Source organism: Lithobates pipiens, unplaced genomic scaffold (genome assembly GCF_037356315.1).
Source record: "Lithobates pipiens isolate NorthernLeopardFrog02 unplaced genomic scaffold, aLitPip1_a1.2 Scaffold_8, whole genome shotgun sequence".
NCBI classification, from domain to species: domain Eukaryota; kingdom Metazoa; phylum Chordata; class Amphibia; order Anura; family Ranidae; genus Lithobates; species Lithobates pipiens.
Window position 1 is genome coordinate 608,479,553 of NW_027507903.1, and position 21,941 is coordinate 608,501,493.

A 21,941-nucleotide genomic window follows, 5' to 3' on the forward strand; every position below is an offset into this window, starting at 1 on the left:
CGATGGAGCCTACGCACCGTCTGATTTTCCGACAACATGATCCGATCGCACATTTTCTGTTGGAAAATCCAACCGTGTATATGGGGCATTAGAGTTTCAATTTGTATTCAATCAGGCAGGCCCTTGAGCTACATGGTTTTGGTAAATCTGGCTTGGTTTTGGTAAAATAGTGTGTACGGGGCTTAAGTTTTAGATAAAATGAGAAAAGGCTGAACTGTAAGCCCTTGTGCACACGGTTGGACATTCCGACAACCAAATCCGTTGGATTTTGTCCGACGGATTTTGTCCGATGGATTTTGTCCGAAACTGTTGCATACACACGGTCGGACAAAGTTGTTGGAAAATCCGATCGTTCAGACAGAAACGGTCCGATGGAGCCCACACACTGTCGGATTACCCGACAACATGGTCCGATCGGACATTTTACATTGGAATGTCCGACCGTGTGTACAAGGGCTTAGGTTTTTATTGTTAATAATGACAGAAAGCCATCAAACCAAACTGATAAATCAGGTGGTCAGATTTTGTGAAGTACCATATGAACAACGGTGCTCTTGGTCAAGGTGACAGTAGAGAAAATAAGAGCAAACTAAGGCTGGCCATACATGGTCGAATTTTGAAAGTATTTTCTTTTTAAAATCAGAAAATGTATGTGTTTTGTGATCTGATGGTACCATCATTGATTTCAAAATTTGACCAACCAAGCCTTCCTTTTCATCTCATGTTGCAACAGAAAATAAATTTAGTGGCTAGGAATCTTCCTTTCTTTCCGGGTGTTTTCTTTTCTTGCACATGTGCATTTATTTTTCAATTACATTTCTCGCTCGATTCTCCCATCATTGATAAAAAAATCGTTTGTTTTTCAAAAAATTTCCAACATGTCCGATTACACAAATTCGATGGCCGTAAGAAAATCGGCTGTTGCTAATGGTGCGAAATATGAACGAAATTCGAAATTTGACCCAAGTATGGCCTACCTAAGAGCTAAACATGTATATATACTGTATATCAATTAAAGTTTTTTGCTTGAAACAGAAATTACATTCTCAAAACTCTAAGGCCGCGTACACACGCGGGGACTGTTCGCCCAACTTTGTCCGTCAAACAGTTTCGGCAAACAGTCCGCTCAAAATTAGCATGGACGGACATGGCCACACACGACGAACGAACAGTTTGCTGAAACCGTGCGCGATGACGTGAACGGCACGTACGACGGGACGAAAAATACGACGTCCTATACACTGCATTATAACTTTCGGCGTGTAAATCCTTTCTGAGCATGCGCGGAACTTAGTTTGACGAACAAGCCTACACACGAGGGGACTGTTCGCTGAAACAAAGTTTCAGCGGACAGTTTTTCGGAATTTCCGAAAAACCTTGTTCAGCGGACTGTTCGCTGAAACTGTCCGCTGAAAGCCCACACACGAGCGGACTGTTTGCCGAAACACTGTTCAGCGGACAAAGTTGGGCGAACAGTCCCCGCGTGTGTACGCGGTAGTGATGGACGAACTTCCGACGGGACGTTTCGCGAACGCGAAATGCGAACGGACCCAAACGTTCGCGAAACCGACCGTTCGCCGCGGGCCCCATTGACTTCAATGGGAGGCGAACTTTGCAAACCTTCATGTCGAATTTGCGGCCACGTGGTAATTATTAGGGGGTAAAACGTAGTCCCACCATCTGGACAATGACATAATACATGTATGAGGTGAATTTGGGATCGATAACTACAAGCATTTTTATTTTATTTGGGAAATTGTTCTAACAATTCAGGACTATGGAGCTAATGAAGGCAATGGAGGAGAGGGAAGGTCAGGGACCAGGGTAGGCAAAGAAGAGGGTGCAGGAGATGATCACCAGCAGCGTGACATACCGGAATGACACATGCACCGTGATAGAGGCATCTGACAGCAGCACCGTAATACAGAGCACTGACAGCAGCACCGTGACATACAGCGCTGACAGCAGCACCGTGACATACAGCGCTGACAGCAGCACCGTGACATACAGCGCTGACAGCAGCACCGTGACATACAGCGCTGACAGCAGCACCGTGACATACAGCGCTGACAGCAGCACCGTGACATACAGCGCTGACAGCAGCACCGTGACATACAGCGCTGACAGCAGCACCGTGACATACAGCGCTGACAGCAGCACCGTGACATACAGCGCTGACAGCAGCACCGTGACATACAGCGCTGACAGCAGCACCGTGACATACAGCACTGACAGCAGCACCGTAAGCAGCCCCAGGAGGAAGTCAGCACAGCACAGGGATGGTGTGATCCCCTCATAATAAGAACCCCCAGGAGGAAGTCAGCACAGCACAGGGATAGTGTGATCCCTTCATAATAAGAACCCCCAGGAGGAAGTCAGCACAGCACAGGGATATCATAAGCAGCCCCAGTAGAAATATGACACCGCTCAACCTCTTCAAAGAGGAGGGTAGGGGCATATAGTACGGTGTGCTTTTTTGGGTCAAGGAAGTGAGCCAAATGAATTAAGAAGGTCTGTGTGCTTGATTAAAAAAATAGTTTATAGACATATACATGGTCTACTGGTCACATGTGTTGAATTCCTCCGAGATCCATGCCTCATTCATTTTTAGAAATGTGAGGTAGTTAACACTGTGGTGAGCTAGGCGAGTACGCTTATCGGTCACAATCCCCCCTGCTGCGCTGAACGTCCTTTCGGACAGGACACTGGATGAGGGGCAAGCCAACAGTTCGATTGCAAATTGGGCAAGCTCTGGCCAGAGGTCAAGCCTGCCCACCCAGTAGTCTAGGGGTTCATCACTCCTCAGAGCGTCCACATCGGCCGTTAACCCAATGTAGTCGGACACCTGACGGTCTAGGCGTTCCCTGATGCTGGATCCGGATGACACCTGTCGATGGGTCGGCTGAAAGAATGACCTCATATCCGAAGTCACCAACACATCTTCAAACCGGCCTCTTCTTGCAGGCGCTGTTGGATTGGTACCCGCAAATCCTTCTCTGGGAGTGGGAATTGCTCCTCTGCCAGCGCACGCAAAAGCAGAATGCAGCATTTCTCGAAGCAAGGCCTGGAAGTGCTGCATTCTGACAGCCCTCTGCGACGGCGGTAACATTTCCGCCATTTTGTGTTTGTACCGGGGGTCTAAGTACGTTGCCACCCAGTACTGGTCCTTGACCCTCATGCTTTTTATACGGGGGTCCCTATTAAAACACTGGAGCATGAAGGCCCCCATTTGCACTAAAGTGGAAGCGGTGTGGTGGCCTGGCTCCTGCTCATCATCCAGGATAATGTCGTCCTCTTCATTCTCCTCTCCCCATCCTCGCACAACAGGGATCCCAGAAAGGTTTAAAGCATGCTCTTCTTGCTCCTGCTCATCCGCCCCGGCACCATCCTCCTCTGACTCCTCATCAGACTCCTGTTGTTGACTTGTCTCAGATAGAGTAGCCCCCCCTGGGAATTCATCCAGCATTGCGACTTCCTCATCTTCCCGCTCCTGCTCCTCCACAGCCTGATCAATGACACGACGCAATGCACGCTCCAGAAAGAAGGCATAAGGTACCATGTCACTGATGGCGCCATGGCTGCGACTGACCAGTTTGGTGATCTCCTCAAATGGCCGCAGAAGTCTGCATGTGTCGCGCATGAGCAGCCACTGGCGCGGTGAAAAAAAACCCAGCTCCCCAGAACCGTTTCTTTCGCAGAGTTCATACAGGTAGACGTTAACTGCACGTTTCTGCTGGAGCAGCCTATCAAGCATATAGAAGGTTGAGTTCCATCGCGTCGGGCAATCGCAAATAAGACGTCTGACCGGCAGATGGTGTCGCCGCTGAATGTCAGCAAGGCGAGCCATGGCCGTGTAAGATCTTCTGAAATGGGCCGAGATTTTCCTTGCCTGCCGCAAGATGTCCTGGACCCCAGGGTATTTGACAAGGAATCGCTGCACGACCAAGTTTAAGACGTGTGCCATGCACGGCACGTGCGTGATTTTGCCCTGTTTCAATGCGCTAAGCAGATTGGCACCGTTGTCACACACCACTTTACCAACTGTCAAATTGAGCGGTGTTAGCCACTCATCTGCCTGTGAACGCAAAGCTGAAAGGAGTGCCGGGCCAGTGTGGCTCTTTGCTTCCAGGCACAACAGACGCAGCACGGCATGGCAACGTCTCACCTGGCATGTGGAATAGGTTCTGGGGAGCTTGGGCGGTGCAGTGGAAGAGACGCTAGCAGCGGAAAAGGAGGAGGCAGCTGAGGAGGAGAGGGAGGAGGATGGAGTAGGAGGAGGAGAAGAAGAGTCAGGCCTGCATGCAATCCGTGGCGGTAAAACCAAATCTACACGGGTGCCACGGGTTACATGCTTGACGGCCGTCAGAAGGTTCACCCAGTGGGCAGTAAAACTGATATACCTTCCCTGCCCGTGTTTGCTAGACCACGTGTCTGTGGTCAGATGTATCTTGGCACCGACACTGTGTGCCAGAGATACATTCACTTGCCGCTGAACATGGCCATATAGCTCTGGGATGCCCTTCTCTGAGAAATACTTCCTTCCTGGGACCTTCCATTGTGGTGTTCCAATGGCCACAAATTTGCGAAAGGCCTCCGAGTCCACCAGTTTATATGGCAGTAGTTGGCGGGCTATGAGTTCTGACAAGCCAGCCGCCAACCGTTGGGCAAGAGGGTTATCCGGCATCATCATTTTTTTACGCTCAAACATTAGGCCCACGGAAGCCTGCCTTTTTGCAGAAAAATGTGAGCTTGGCGTGATGGAAGGTGGAGTGGAGGACAATTGTGAGGAGAGAGGAGAAGGAGAAGTAGAAGACGAGGCTGGACGGTGAGAGCCTGCAGTGTGGCTTTGTGTGTTCCGTTGCTCCCACTGGGCTCGGTGATGGCTGCTCATGTGCCTTCTTAAGGCGGTCGTCCCTAGGTGAGTATTGGGCTTACCGCGACTAACGCGTTGACTGCAAAGATTGCAGATGGCAACGCTATTGTCAGCAGCGGACACGTTAAAAAAAGCCCACACTGCGGAGCCATGTGCCGGTGTCCTGGGAGCGCCAGATGTGACCGTACATGGTCGATGACTCGCTCCTGATACATTTGCAGTCTGCTTTGTCCCTGCTGTGCAATGTAAGTCATTGCTGCTTCTCCTCCCTATCTGCTGGTCCATATCTCCCTCTGAACTCCCCTCCTCTTCCTCTCTTGTGGGCACCCACGTGACATCACTAGACACGTCATCATCAACGTCACCTTCCCCACCGCTATAAGTAGAGATCTCGGAGTAGGCAGCAACACCGGGGACCAACCTCCTCCTTGGGCTGATCTGGGTACTGGCGTCAGACTGCTGAGTAGCGCTTGTTGCTACCTCCTCTTCCTGATCCAATACCAAGAGTGGCTGCGCATCAGAAATGTCCTCTTGATATGGATCGGAAAATAATTCCAGTGACTCAAGCGGAAGGTATGTGGTGGTGGTGGTGGTGGTCGTGTTGTTGGTGGTAGTGTCTTTGGGGGTGCACATAGCAGAGAGTGAAGAAGAGGGTGCAGATCGAGAGGATGAGGAGGGTGCAGAAGAGTAAGGCTGAGCGAGCCACTCAACCAAGTCTGGTGCATCCTTTAAAGTAATTGAACGCACCTTCTGCAACTTCCCACTTTGGCTCAAGCCTGTTGCTCCTGCCCTACCCCTACCACCCCTGCGGAAGGGCCTGCCTCTTCCTCTGCATGTCATTTTTTAAATGACCCTGTGACAAAACTCTTAGTCCCTATACCGCTGAAGGACTGCTGCAGTATAGGTGAGCGGTCAGCAGTGGTGCACGTCAACCCTATCTATTGTGGACCTATAGCGGTCCTTACAGAACAGCAGACTGTACCGCACTCAAGCCTATGTACCGTAGCACCCTATACCAAGTTACCAGTCCTTATAAGAACTTTTGTGGACCAAGCAGGTTGTGTATTAGTGTTTAGCAGACTGTACGTCAGTCCCTATACCGCTGAAGGACTGCTGCAGTATAGGGCAGCGGTCAGCAGTGGTGCACGTCAACCCTATCTATTGTGGACCGATAGCGGTCCTTACAGAACAGCAGACTGTACCGCACTCAAGCCTATGTACCGTAGCACCCTATACCAAGTTACCAGTCCTTATAAGAACTTTTGTGGAACAAGCAGGTTGTGTGTTAGTGATTAGCAGACTGTACGTCAGTCCCTATACCGCTGAAGGACTGCTGCAGTATAGGTGAGCGGTCAGCAGTGGTGCACGTCAACCCTATCTATTGTGGACCGATAGCGGTCCTTACAGAACAGCAGACTGTACCGCACTCAAGCCTATGTACCGTAGCACCCTATACCAAGTTACCAGTCCTTATAAGAACTTTTGTGGACCAAGCAGGTTGTGTATTAGTGTTTAGCAGACTGTACGTCAGTCCCTATACCGCTGAAGGACTGCTGCAGTATAGGGCAGCGGTCAGCAGTGGTGCACGTCAACCCTATCTATTGTGGACCGATAGCGGTCCTTACAGAACAGCAGACTGTACCGCACTCAAGCCTATGTACCGTAGCACCCTATACCAAGTTACCAGTCCTTATAAGAACTTTTGTGGAACAAGCAGGTTGTGTGTTAGTGATTAGCAGACTGTACGTCAGTCCCTATACCGCTGAAGGACTGCTGCAGTATAGGGCAGCGGTCAGCAGTGGTGCACGTCAACCCTATCTATTGTGGACCGATAGCGGTCCTTACAGAACAGCAGACTGTACCGCACTCAAGCCTATGTACCGTAGCACCCTATACCAAGTTACCAGTCCTTATAAGAACTTTTGTGGAACAAGCAGGTTGTGTGTTAGTGATTAGCAGACTGTACGTCAGTCCCTATACCGCTGAAGGACTGCTGCAGTATAGGGCAGCGGTCAGCAGTGGTGCACGTCAACCCTATCTATTGTGGACCGATAGCGGTCCTTACAGAACAGCAGACTGTACCGCACTCAAGCCTATGTACCGTAGCACCCTATACCAAGTTACCAGTCCTTATAAGAACTTTTGTGGAACAAGCAGGTTGTGTGTTAGTGATTAGCAGACTGTACGTCAGTCCCTATACCGCTGAAGGACTGCTGCAGTATAGGGCAGCGGTCAGCAGTGGTGCACGTCAACCCTATCTATTGTGGACCGATAGCGGTCCTTACAGAACAGCAGACTGTACCGCACTCAAGCCTATGTACCGTAGCACCCTATACCAAGTTACCAGTCCTTATAAGAACTTTTGTGGACCAAGCAGGTTGTGTATTAGTGTTTAGCAGACTGTACGTCAGTCCCTATACCGCTGAAGGACTGCTGCAGTATAGGTGAGCGGTCAGCAGTGGTGCACGTCAACCCTATCTATTGTGGACCGATAGCGGTCCTTACAGAACAGCAGACTGTACCGCACTCAAGCCTATGTACCGTAGCACCCTATACCAAGTTACCAGTCCTTATAAGAACTTTTGTGGACCAAGCAGGTTGTGTATTAGTGTTTAGCAGACTGTACGTCAGTCCCTATACCGCTGAAGGACTGCTGCAGTATAGGTGAGCGGTCAGCAGTGGTGCACGTCAACCCTATCTATTGTGGACCGATAGCGGTCCTTACAGAACAGCAGACTGTACCGCACTCAAGCCTATGTACCGTAGCACCCTATACCAAGTTACCAGTCCTTATAAGAACTTTTGTGGACCAAGCAGGTTGTGTATTAGTGTTTAGCAGACTGTACGTCAGTCCCTATACCGCTGAAGGACTGCTGCAGTATAGGTGAGCGGTCAGCAGTGGTGCACGTCAACCCTATCTATTGTGGACCGATAGCGGTCCTTACAGAACAGCAGACTGTACCGCACTCAAGCCTATGTACCGTAGCACCCTATACCAAGTTACCAGTCCTTATAAGAACTTTTGTGGACCAAGCAGGTTGTGTATTAGTGTTTAGCAGACTGTACGTCAGTCCCTATACCGCTGAAGGACTGCTGCAGTATAGGTGAGCGGTCAGCAGTGGTGCACGTCAACCCTATCTATTGTGGACCGATAGCGGTCCTTACAGAACAGCAGACTGTACCGCACTCAAGCCTATGTACCGTAGCACCCTATACCAAGTTACCAGTCCTTATAAGAACTTTTGTGGACCAAGCAGGTTGTGTATTAGTGTTTAGCAGACTGTACGTCAGTCCCTATACCGCTGAAGGACTGCTGCAGTATAGGGCAGCGGTCAGCAGTGGTGCACGTCAACCCTATCTATTGTGGACCGATAGCGGTCCTTACAGAACAGCAGACTGTACCGCACTCAAGCCTATGTACCGTAGCACCCTATACCAAGTTACCAGTCCTTATAAGAACTTTTGTGGAACAAGCAGGTTGTGTGTTAGTGATTAGCAGACTGTACGTCAGTCCCTATACCGCTGAAGGACTGCTGCAGTATAGGGCAGCGGTCAGCAGTGGTGCACGTCAACCCTATCTATTGTGGACCGATAGCGGTCCTTACAGAACAGCAGACTGTACCGCACTCAAGCCTATGTACCGTAGCACCCTATACCAAGTTACCAGTCCTTATAAGAACTTTTGTGGAACAAGCAGGTTGTGTGTTAGTGATTAGCAGACTGTACGTCAGTCCCTATACCGCTGAAGGACTGCTGCAGTATAGGGCAGCGGTCAGCAGTGGTGCACGTCAACCCTATCTATTGTGGACCGATAGCGGTCCTTACAGAACAGCAGACTGTACCGCACTCAAGCCTATGTACCGTAGCACCCTATACCAAGTTACCAGTCCTTATAAGAACTTTTGTGGAACAAGTGAGTTGTGAATGTTTAGCAGACTGCAGCAGAAGGGCAGCAGTCAAGTATAATATCCTTTCTATATTTGGAAGAAAGAATATTATACATGTACAAGCCTATTACTGTACCACTGATACCAGTCCTGAAAAGAACCTTTGTGGAACTAATAATAACAGCAAGTCTTTAAAATTACCCTCACTGCCTGACAACACTGCTTCCTTCCTGTCCCTATACAAATTGGCAAAAAAAGAGAACGATTAGTGGTTACTGGAACAGCTCTTTTGTGGACCTTGATAGTAACAGCTAATGATGATGATGATGATGATGATGATGAAAGACTAATCTGGCTGTCCCTGTAGCATACACCGTCCTTTCCCTTTCTCTAAACTAACAAAAGACACTCAGGCTGCTGCAAGAATCAGCAGCACAGCAAACCTATCAACACCTAACACCTATACCAGTCCTGAAAAGAACTTTTGTGTACCAAATAGCTAGTGGTTTATCTCTCCCTACTCCACACAGGAACCTGTCCCTATCTTAACAGAAGAAAGAATGTAAAATGGCCACCGGATCGGGTGTATTTATAGGTTAGGGGGAATGTACAAGTGTCCATGTGCTGTCATGTCTCAATTGGCTGTCCTGTATCACATGATAAACGTGTCACCAAAGGTTAAAGTTCTTGTATACATTAAACACGTAAGTCCGCCGCGGCGAACGACGGAAAAAGGCGTTCGAACGTGCGGACCGCGAATGTCGGAAATTCGCCGCGAAACGACCGCCGGGCGAACCGTTCGGCCATCACTAGTACGCGGCCTAAGATCCTTTGGCAAAACAGTCTTACAGTTCAGCACAACACTATAACTCACGTGCAAAAGCTCATATCTCTCCAAAAACTGTTCACTCATGCTTCAAAACCATATTCCTTTCCCATATAAAGCGTCAGCACCCCCAAAATGGCAAAGATTCTTCTCAATTGCTTTGGCTTATTTCTTGAAACAGACCAGACGTTCTCAACTCTCTTGGTGCTTTTGGCAAAATAACCTGGATGGTTCGCCACAACACCATGGTTCACCTTCAAAAGCTCATATCTTTCCCAAAACAGTTCACTCATGTGTCAAAAATAAATTTCTTTCTCATTCAAATAGTCAGTGCCCCTAAAATGCTTCGTCCCTTTGGCATTGTGTAAGCACTACAAGTGAAAATTTTTAGATGTTTTGTCTCTATGGCAGAGGACCATTGAAATATCCCTCATATCCACCTTTCAGTCTTAGCCCAGTCCTTCATTGACAGTAGTTACTGTACAGTTTTTGAGCCCGATGCTCATACACTCTCCACCTCCAAGCAGAGAAAAACTCCTCAATAGGATTAAGGAAAGGAGAGTAAGGTGGTAGGAACACCATATCTATCCTTGGATGAGCAGTGAACCAGGCCGTGATAAGTAGACATGTGCAGACTAGAATATTTCGTTTAGTTTTTTCGTTTTCGTCCGTAAATTTTATTTATTTAGTTACTCCCGAAATTCGTTTTTATTTATTTCGTTTTTCGTGCAAAAATTGCATTCGTCCGAAAATCCACATGAATTACGGTCGAATCTGTCTTGGAAGGCTTATGGTATCTGTCGAATGGATAAAGAAGATTTGATGGAGCTGCTAAACTATATATAGCCTATAGGCGGAGCATTCGATTGCCGAAATGTACGATTGCAGTGTCGTATAGTTGCGACGATCCCGTCGAATATTATTATAAACGTGCAACGATCCCGTCGAATATTATTATAAACGTGCAACGATCCCGTCGAATATTATTATAAACGTGCAACGATCCTGTCGAATATTATCATTATTTTTTTTTAATTTACTTCCCCCACCCAATTCCAGTATCGTTTCTCTCTGTCGATTCTGTTCTTTCTATGTCGAATATTTACTCTCTGTCGAAGCTTTTCTATATAATAGGACTAATAGAGGTAAACTAAACTTAGGCACATTCGACCACAGGTTCAATAGACATATGGAGTCACGTCGAATCTCCTATTCTATATCGAACGGTCACTTCGAATCTCCTATTCTATATCGAACTGTTGTAACAACGAAAACGAAAAAAAGCATTTATTTATGTCGGATCTTTCGTTTTTCGGAATCTGCACTTTCGTTATCGTTTGTCAAAACGAAAACGAAAATACCAGAAATTCGGACGAAAATGCATTCGGACGAAAACGAATGCACATGTCTAGTGATAAGCAGGCCATGGTGGAAATTCACATTGTCCCATACAATTATATATTGTGGTAGGTGAGGCCCTATCAGACCTCTCTCATTTTCAGGGATCAAATCCAAATAAAGGCAGTCCAAGAAGATGAGGAGCTTCTGTGTATTGTGTGGGCCAAGACTGGGGATGTGAGTGGCCACACCATTCTCAGAAATGGCAGCACATATAGTTATATTGTCCCCTCGCTAGCCTGGGACATCCACCGTGGCCTGGTGTCCAATAAAATTATGGCCATCTCTTCAGCCCTTGGCTAGGTTAAAGTCAGCCTCATCCACATACATGAGTATGTGAGAGGTCTAGTTTCCTTCCAATGCCATTATTCTCTACAACAGAGTAAAAAAAGAAAACATCAAATCAGTCATACAGAAGAGTCATACACTACAGTTACAGATAGTTACATAGGAATGTTCTATGTTCTACACACGTTCAATATACTACTGGCCAGTATTCCAAAACTGGGGTACATGTACCCTATGCAGAGGTACTACAGGGGGTATTTGACATAAAGGGGAGGGGGAAAATTATCAATGAGTAGACTTACTGAAATGTTACAGTAAAACCCACAGTATTAGATAGATTTACATGGGAGGCACTACTGTAATTGCATCTCTTTGACCCTTTTTCTTACTGTATTGTATGTTATATTCTTCAAAATAAGGATTATAATGATAATTGCATCATACAGTAGGCTATAGTTTTTAGGCAAAATGTTTATAAATCAGCTACGTAAATCAAATACTTTCATACCTGGATTACCTGGATTCAGAAATCAGGTAAAGTGGGTACTGAAACCAATACATTTTGGGAACCACTGCTTACGGTAATTGTAAAAAGGTCATCTTGATGGACAACCAGTGAGTGACTTACATGTACATAGTAGTACTGCAGCTCTTTCCCTCTGTCAGAGTTCCTCTCAAATGGTACCCTGTAAATTTGAGTCATTGTCATCTGATGCTTCTTCAATATGCGGGCTATTGTGGAGATGCTTATAGAGTTGACATTTTGGAATATGGCATTGTCTTGTAGGATTGCAGTGTGGATCTGTCTCAATGTAATGACATTATTTGGAAACACCATGTTACAGATCTCTTGTTCTTGTTGTTCATTGAGAAGTTTTCCTCGGCCACCCGTGCCAGGTTTTCGTCCAATCCTAGACATAGAATTCAAAGGACAACACTCCATTTGTAATTTATACCTTATGTATTCTGTACAGAATGAATTACCAGTGTCCATCTGAAGCCTTGTCAGTGTCATTTGCAGCCTTGTCATGCAGCCTGTCCGTCATTGCAGCCTTTTCATGCAGCCTGTCCATCATTGCAGCCTTTTTATGCAGCCTGTCCGTCATTGCAGCCTTGTCATGCAGCCTGTCCGTCATTGCAGCCTTGTCATGCAGCCTTGTCATTGCAGCCTTGTCATGCAGCCTGTCTGTCATTGCAGCCTTGTGATGCAGCCTGTCCATCATGCAGCCTGTCCATCATTGCAGCCTTGTGCATCGTTGTCCCCTCAGTGATGTCAGCTTTTATTTTTAAAAATGGCGCCGCCGAGATGTCCTGTGTATCTCGGCGGTGCCCGGTAGTTCTCGGCGGCTTTCGGCCGTACTCGGCGACTCTTGGCTGCCTTCGGCCGTACTCGGTGGCTCTTGGCCGCCTTCGGCCGTACTCGGCAGCTCTTGGCCACCTTCGGCCGTACTCGGGGGCTTTTGGCCGCCTTTGGCCGTACTCGGCGGCTTTCGGCCACTCTCGGCCCTTCTCGGAGGTTTTCGGCCGCAGAGAAGGGCCGAAGGTGGCCGAAAGCCGCCGACAAGGGCCAAAGGCGGCCAAAAGCCGCGAGAAGGGCGGAAGGTGTCTGAAAGCCGCCCAGAACCCAAAAATCTATCACAAATCACAGAGGATCAGCGTATAACACGCACCCGCGATTTTCCCCTGATTTTAAGGGGAAAAAAGTGCGTGTTATACGCCGATAAATACGGTATATTTATTTTCTTCAGATCTCTGGTATATTATGTATAGTTGCTCCTAATTCTTTTGAATTGTCTGAATGGGATATTATGGAGCCTTGGCTAATAATATTAACAGTTTTATTTTTTTTATTTTTTTAGTAATGATGAATGTTAAGTGGTTTACAGCATTTGCAATAAGGATAAAAAATTTAAAAAACACTGAAACTATATTTGCAGGTACAATATGGGCACAACAAGTTTTAAGTCTGATCATTTATGAAGGACATAGGAATGGATCAGAACATATTGACAATTTGACCAGAGCTCCATGGATTGAATATAATTCATACAACATTGACTTTAATAGCAAAAAATCTCCTCGCCTCTTCACAGCACAACTGCCTTACTATCTTATGCCAAAAGATGTCGGGTTCAAAAGAGCAAAAGTAAGCAAAATGGGTGGTATTTTTTTTTTTTAACAGAAGGAACGTTTTATTGAAATAAAAAAAAAAAAAATACACGTGAGAAAAATGTATTAACATTACAAGAGGTAACTTGTCAACAGCGCTAATCTAGGCAATTGCGGTACTACCTCTAAAAGCATACTATTAGATTGGAATCCTCTCTATTCAAAATCCAACACAGTTATCAACCTCTCATTTTCCCGAGATGACCAACAATGGGAGTTTTAAAGCATTCAAGGGTTACATCCACCCACCATTCTTGTGCTCCCACTAAGAAGTAATCCAGTGAACTTTAACTAAGAAGAGGGAGAGGGGTAGGAGAGGGAGGGCGAAGGGAGGGGCAAAAGGAGAAGAGGAAGGGGAGGGGAAGGAAAGGGAGGGGAGTACCAGAAATAAAGAGCATACGTGTCTCCAGAGGTGACAAAAACAAATAAGGGCAAACCACAGGTGGGGGCCCCATACATTGCCATCTTCCCATTTATCCTCGGCAGTTCTGATCCATGTAGGTAAGTTTATACCAGGGCAAAACTGCATTAATAAGCGCCTTCCACGCTGAGAGCTGAGGCGGGTCCGGGAGCTTCCACTTGGTCAGTATTGTCTTCCTGGCATAAAAGGCTGCATAGAAAACAAATAAAACAGTATGCTTGGTGGTATTCAAGTTGTCAGTGATGCCCAAAATAAATACAAGGGGGTCCCTATCCAAGGAAAAGCCTGCCACAGCATTAACATCTGCAACCACCTCCTGCCAGAAAGACCGAACATGGGGTGCACTCCCACACCATATGTATGAATGTTCCCACCGACTGTCTTAATTTGGGGCAAGTATCTGTCACTTCTGAGTAGATTCTAGAAAGTCTAGCGGGGGTATAGTATACTCTATGTAAAGATTTAAGCTGGACAAAGCAGTCCCTGCCCAATATCATAAGTGGGATGCATTTCTATAAGTCCTCGGTCCAATCCTCCTCCATCAGGGCAGGAATATCTCTCTGCCACAGCTCAAATAGCCAAGCCGTTCAACTGAGTGCACAGCAAGGACCACTCTATCAGGGAACTGTGCCTTTATGGCCTTTATGGCATGCCTAAGCTGCACATACCTAAAGTACATCCATGATGGCAGATTTAATTTCTGTTTAAGCTCTGCTAAGGGGAGAATGCGCCCTCCTGACATTATTTGTTTCAATGTAGTAATTTGGAATCTAGCCCAAAACTTGGGGATCAGGTATGGACCTGAGATGAGGCAGAGAGGGATTGCCCCAAAGCGGAGTGTGGGGAGAAATGGTATTCGTCTCACTAAGAAGGTAAGTAACCTGCTTCCAGGCCACTAGAGTTGTCCCTTGGGACAGCAGTATACAAGATTGCTAAGCTCAGCGTACGATCCCAAGATAGCCGCCTCCAGATTCACCGCCAGGTTGGAAATGTCTTGGGTGAACCACCACCGCACAGTAACCAACTGTGCAGCCCAGTAATACTTCCTAAAGTTAGGGAGGGATCGATCTCCCTCAGTCAATGAAAGCTGTAGCTTGGCCCTAGCCACCTGGGGGACTGAACCCGTCCAGATAAATGAGGAAACGGTCTGGTCAAGCTTATTGAAGAAGAGTGTCGGCAGACATACAAAAATTTAGGAAGAAAGCTAATTTTTATAAGATTTATTCTCCCTACTGGAGTAAGTGGGAGATTCTTCCAAAATTTACATTTACCGATAAATTGCCAGAGTATAGGGTAAACATTATCCTCCAGATACTGCAAAGGGTCTCTGCGGGTGTGTACTTCTAGATATTTAAATCAGGACACCTGTTGTAAAGGAGTACTTGATTCCGCTAACTGATCCCTTCCCGACAACGAGAAAAAGAGTGACTTTATAAGATGGGTGGTGTTTTAGTGTATTTCACAAAAGTGGGTAGACCCCTCACATTTTTGTAAATATTTTATTCTATCTTTTCATGTGACAACACTGAAGAAATGAAACTTTGCTACAATGTAAAGTAGTGAATGTACAGCTTGTATAACAGGGTAAATTGCTGTCCCCTCATAATAACTCAACACACAACCATGTGTTAAATTTGGTGTTATCACTCTCACTTTCTCATACATAGTTACATAGTAGGTGAGGTTGAAAAAAGACACAAGTCCATCAAGTCCAACCTATGTGTGTGATTATATGTCAGTATTACATTGTATATCCCTGTATGTTGCGGTCGCTTATCTAATAGTTTGCGGTGGCAAATAATCCACAAGAGGTAGCACAGAGTCCATATAGTCCATATAGTCCTAAATTGGCAAATATTCTTAAAAGGCTAACAGTCTATTTGATTCCTTAGGCTCCCAGTCCCTCATGGAACCAAAGTGCACCCCCCCCGGTGGAGGAGCCATCCAGGAGCATAACGGCCTACATCTTGTGATTATTTCCAGCAGCTAACTTTTGGAGCACTGTAGAGCCCCTTTTTATGTTGATCTGTAGAAAATTGGAGGGAAACATTAGCCAAGAAATTCCTCAGATCCACCACACATCAACATTGTAAGCCCTTGTACACACGGTCGGACATTCTGACAACCAAATCCGTTGGATTTTGTCCGACGGATTTTGTTCAACGGATTTTGTCCGAAACTGTTGTATACACACGGTCGGACAAAGTTGTCGGAAAATCCGATTGTACATAACGTGATGACGTTATTTCGTTACGACGGGACTACGTTCAGGCTAGTAGCCAATAGCTTTGGTCTAGGAATTTGATCTGAGCATGCGTGGCACTTTGTCCGTCGGAGTAGGCTACACATGATCGGAGTATGTCCGATCGGAGCATGTTGGAAAAGTTGGTCCGTCGGATATTCCGACGGAAACAGTCCGATGGAGGCCACACACAGTCGGAATATCTGACAAAACGGTCCGATAGGAAACATTCCGACGGATTCTCCGACCGTGTGTACAAGGGCTAACAGTTTTACAGGAGAGACTTGGCCCAAATGCATATATTCTGATGAGGATAAAGTCCAATTGATACATAGCTTGTATCTGGGTCTCACAAGTAGTGATGGACGAACTTCCGACGGGACGTTTCGCGAACGCGAAACGCGAACGGGCACAAACGTTCGCGAAAACGACCGTTCGCCGCGGGCTCCATTGACTTCAATGGGAGGCGAATTTCGCAAACCTTTAGGTCGAATTTGCGGCCACGGGGTAATTATTAGGGGGTAGCACGTAGTCCCACCACCTGGACAATAGCATAATACATGTATGAGGTGAATTTGGGATCGATAACTACAAGCATTTTTTTTTTATTTGGGAAATTGTTCTGACAATTCAGGACTATGGAGCTAATGAAGGCAATGGAGGAGAGGGAAGGTCAGGGACCAGGGTAGGCAAACAAGAGGGTGCAGGAGATACAGAGCACTGACAGCAGCACCGTAATACAGAGCACTGACATCAGCACCGTGACATACAGCGCTGACAGCAGCTCCGTGACATACAGCGCTGACAGCAGCTCCGTGACATACAGCGCTGACAGCAGCTCCGTGACATACAGCGCTGACAGCAGCTCCGTGACATACAGCGCTGACAGCAGCTCCGTGACATACAGCGCTGACAGCAGCACCGTGACATACAGCGCTGACAGCAGCTCCGTGACATACAGCGCTGACAGCAGCACCGTGACATACAGCGCTGACAGCAGCTCCGTGACATACAGCGCTGACAGCAGCTCCGTGACATACAGCGCTGACAGCAGCTCCGTGACATACAGCGCTGACAGCAGCACCGTGACATACAGCGCTGACAGCAGCTCCGTGACATACAGCGCTGACAGCAGCTCCGTGACATACAGCGCTGACAGCAGCTCCGTGACATACAGCGCTGACAGCAGCTCCGTGACATACAGCGCTGACAGCAGCTCCGTGACATACAGCGCTGACAGCAGCTCCGTGACATACAGCGCTGACAGCAGCTCCGTGACATACAGCGCTGACAGCAGCACCGTGACATACAGCGCTGACAGCAGCTCCGTGACATACAGCGCTGACAGCAGCTCCGTGACATACAGCGCTGACAGCAGCTCCGTGACATACAGCACTGACAGCAGCTCCGTGACATACAGCGCTGACAGCAGCTCCGTGACATACAGCGCTGACAGCAGCACCGTGACATACAGCGCTGACAGCAGCTCCGTGACATACAGCGCTGACAGCAGCTCCGTGACATACAGCGCTGACAGCAGCTCCGTGACATACAGCGCTGACAGCAGCTCCGTGACATACAGCGCTGACAGCAGCTCCGTGACATACAGCGCTGACAGCAGCTCCGTGACATACAGCGCTGACAGCAGCTCCGTGACATACAGCGCTGACAGCAGCTCCGTGACATACAGCGCTGACAGCAGCACCGTAAGCAGCCCCAGGAGGAAGTCAGCACAGCACAGGGATGGTGTGATCCCCTCATAATAAGAACCCCCAGGAGGAAGTCAGCACAGCACAGGGATGGTGGGAGCCCCTCATAATAAGAACCCCCAGGAGGAAGTCAGCACAGCACAGGGATGGTGGGAGCCCCTCATAATAAGAACACCCAGGAGGAAGTCAGCACAGCACAGGGATGGTGGGAACCCCTCATAATAAGCAGCCCCAGTAGAAATATGACACCGCTCAACCTCTTCAAAGAGGAGGGTAGGGGCATATAGTACGGTGTGCTTTTTTGGGTCAGGGAAGTGAGCCAAATGAATTAAGAAGGTCTGTGTGCTTGATTCCAAAAATTGTTTATAGACATATACATGGTCTACTGATCACATGTGTTGAATTCCTCCGAGATCCATGCCTCATTCATTTTTAGAAATGTGAGGTAGTTAACACTGTCGTGAGCTAGGCGAGTACGCTTATCGGTCACAATCCCCCCTGCTGCGCTGAACGTCCTTTCGGACAGGACACTGGATGAGGGGCAAGCCAACAGTTCGATTGCAAATTGGGCAAGCTCTGGCCAGAGGTCAAGCCTGCCCACCCAGTAGTCTAGGGGTTCATCACTCCTCAGAGCGTCCACATCGGCCGTTAACCCAATGTAGTCGGACACCTGACGGTCTAGGCGTTCCCTGATGCTGGATCCGGATGACACCTGTCGATGGGTCGGCTGAAAGAATGACCTCATATCCGAAGTCACCAACACATCTTCAAACCGGCCTCTTCTTGCAGGCGCTGTTGGATTGGTACCCGCAAATCCTTCTCTGGGAGTGGGAATTGCTCCTCTGCCAGCGCACGCAAAAGCAGAATGCAGCATTTCTCGAAGCAAGGCCTGGAAGTGCTGCATTCTGACAGCCCTCTGCGACGGCGGTAACATTTCCGCCATTTTGTGTTTGTACCGGGGATCTAAGTACGTTGCCACCCAGTACTGGTCCTTGACCCTCATGCTTTTTATACGGGGGTCCCTATTAAAACACTGGAGCATGAAGGCCCCCATTTGCACTCAAGCGGAAGGTATGTGGTGGTGGTGGTGTTGTTGGTGGTAGTGTCTTTGGGGGTGCACATAGCAGAGAGTGAAGAAGAGGGTGCAGATCGAGAGGATGAGGAGGGTGCAGAAGAATAAGGCTGAGTGAGCCACTCAACCAAGTCTGGTGCGTCCTTTAAAGTAATTGAACGCACCTTCTGCAACTTCCCACTTTGGCTCAAGGCTGTTGCTCCTGCCCTACCCCTACCACCCCTGCGGAAGGGCCTGCCTCTTCCTCTGCCTGTCATTTTTTAAATCACCCTGTGACAAAACTCTTAGTCCCTATACCGCTGAAGGACTGCTGCAGTATAGGGCAGCGGTCAGCAGTAGTGCACGTCAACCCTATGTATTGTGGACCGATAGCGGTCCTTACAGAACAGCAGACTGTACTGCACTCAGGCCTATGTACCGTAGCACCCTATACCAAGTTACCAGTCCTTATAAAAACTTTTGTGGACCAAGCAGGTTGTGTGTTAGTGATTAGCAGACTGTACGTCAGTCCCTATACCGCTGAAGGACTGCTGCAGTATAGGGCAGCGGTCAGCAGTAGTGCACGGCAACCCTATGTATTGTGGACCGATAGCGGTCCTTACAGAACAGCAGACTGTAACGCACTCAGGCCTATGTACCGTAGCACCCTATACCAAGTTACCAGTCCTTATAAGAACTTTTGTGGACCAAGCAGGTTGTGTGTTAGTGTTTAGCAGACTGTGCGTCAGTCCCTATACCGCTGAAGGACTGCTGCAGTATAGGGCAGCGGTCAGCAGTAGTGCACGGCAACCCTATGTATTGTGGACCGATAGCGGTCCTTACAGAACAGCAGACTGTACTGCACTCAGGCCTATGTACCGTAGCACCCTATACCAAGTTACCAGTCCTTATAAGAACTTTTGTGGACCAAGCAGGTTGTGTGTTAGTGATTAGCAGACTGTACGTCAGTCCCTATACCAATGAAGGACTGCTGCAGTATAGGGCAGCGGTCAGCAGTAGTGCACGTCAACCCTATGTATTGTGGACCGATAGCGGTCCTTACAGAACAGCAGACTGTACTGCACTCAGGCCTATGTACCGTAGCACCCTATACCAAGTTACCAGTCCTTATAAGAACTTTTGTGGACCAAGCAGGTTGTGTGTTAGTGTTTAGCAGACTGTGCGTCAGTCCCTATACCGCTGAAGGACTGCTGCAGTATAGGGCAGCGGTCAGCAGTAGTGCACGGCAACCCTATGTATTGTGGACCGATAGCGGTCCTTACAGAACAGCAGACTGTAACGCACTCAGGCCTATGTACCGTAGCACCCTATACCAAGTTACCAGTCCTTATAAGAACTTTTGTGGACCAAGCAGGTTGTGTGTTAGTGATTAGCAGACTGTACGTCAGTCCCTATACCGCTGAAGGACTGCTGCAGTATAGGGCAGCGGTCAGCAGTAGTGCACGGCAACCCTATGTATTGTGGACCGATAGCGGTCCTTACAGAACAGCAGACTGTACTGCACTCAGGCCTATGTACCGTAGCACCCTATACCAAGTTACCAGTCCTTATAAAAACTTTTGTGGACCAAGCAGGTTGTGTGTTAGTGATTAGCAGACTGTACGTCAGTCCCTATACCGCTGAAGGACTGCTGCAGTATAGGGCAGCGGTCAGCAGTAGTGCACGGCAACCCTATGTATTGTGGACCGATAGCGGTCCTTACAGAACAGCAGACTGTACTGCACTCAGGCCTATGTACCGTAGCACCCTATACCAAGTTACCAGTCCTTATAAGAACTTTTGTGGACCAAGCAGGTTGTGTGTTAGTGATTAGCAGACTGTACGTCAGTCCCTATACCAATGAAGGACTGCTGCAGTATAGGGCAGCGGTCAGCAGTAGTGCACGTCAACCCTATGTATTGTGGACCGATAGCGGTCCTTACAGAACAGCAGACTGTACTGCACTCAGGCCTATGTACCGTAGCACCCTATACCAAGTTACCAGTCCTTATAAGAACTTTTGTGGACCAAGCAGGTTGTGTGTTAGTGTTTAGCAGACTGTGCGTCAGTCCCTATACCGCTGAAGGACTGCTGCAGTATAGGGCAGCGGTCAGCAGTAGTGCACGGCAACCCTATGTATTGTGGACCGATAGCGGTCCTTACAGAACAGCAGACTGTAACGCACTCAGGCCTATGTACCGTAGCACCCTATACCAAGTTACCAGTCCTTATAAGAACTTTTGTGGACCAAGCAGGTTGTGTGTTAGTGATTAGCAGACTGTACGTCAGTCCCTATACCGCTGAAGGACTGCTGCAGTATAGGGCAGCGGTCAGCAGTAGTGCACGGCAACCCTATGTATTGTGGACCGATAGCGGTCCTTACAGAACAGCAGACTGTACTGCACTCAGGCCTATGTACCGTAGCACCCTATACCAAGTTACCAGTCCTTATAAAAACTTTTGTGGACCAAGCAGGTTGTGTGTTAGTGATTAGCAGACTGTACGTCAGTCCCTATACCGCTGAAGGACTGCTGCAGTATAGGGCAGCGGTCAGCAGTAGTGCACGGCAACCCTATGTATTGTGGACCGATAGCGGTCCTTACAGAACAGCAGACTGTACTGCACTCAGGCCTATGTACCGTAGCACCCTATACCAAGTTACCAGTCCTTATAAGAACTTTTGTGGACCAAGCAGGTTGTGTGTTAGTGATTAGCAGACTGTACGTCAGTCCCTATACCAATGAAGGACTGCTGCAGTATAGGGCAGCGGTCAGCAGTAGTGCACGTCAACCCTATGTATTGTGGACCGATAGCGGTCCTTACAGAACAGCAGACTGTACTGCACTCAGGCCTATGTACCGTAGCACCCTATACCAAGTTACCAGTCCTTATAAGAACTTTTGTGGACCAAGCAGGTTGTGTGTTAGTGTTTAGCAGACTGTGCGTCAGTCCCTATACCGCTGAAGGACTGCTGCAGTATAGGGCAGCGGTCAGCAGTAGTGCACGGCAACCCTATGTATTGTGGACCGATAGCGGTCCTTACAGAACAGCAGACTGTAACGCACTCAGGCCTATGT

The 21,941-nt window shown here is 47.9% G+C and overlaps 1 protein-coding gene across 1 annotated transcript in view; it reads left to right on the forward strand.

Moving 5' to 3' along the window:
- Positions 1 to 21,941, forward strand: part of LOC143961356 (amine sulfotransferase-like) — an 80,303-nt gene that overhangs the window by 26,256 nt on the left and 32,106 nt on the right. Inside the window, exon 3 of the mRNA XM_077470622.1 lies at positions 13,210 to 13,418. Coding sequence (XP_077326748.1) covers positions 13,210 to 13,418 — 209 coding nt within the window. The remainder of the gene's footprint in view (positions 1 to 13,209; positions 13,419 to 21,941) is intronic.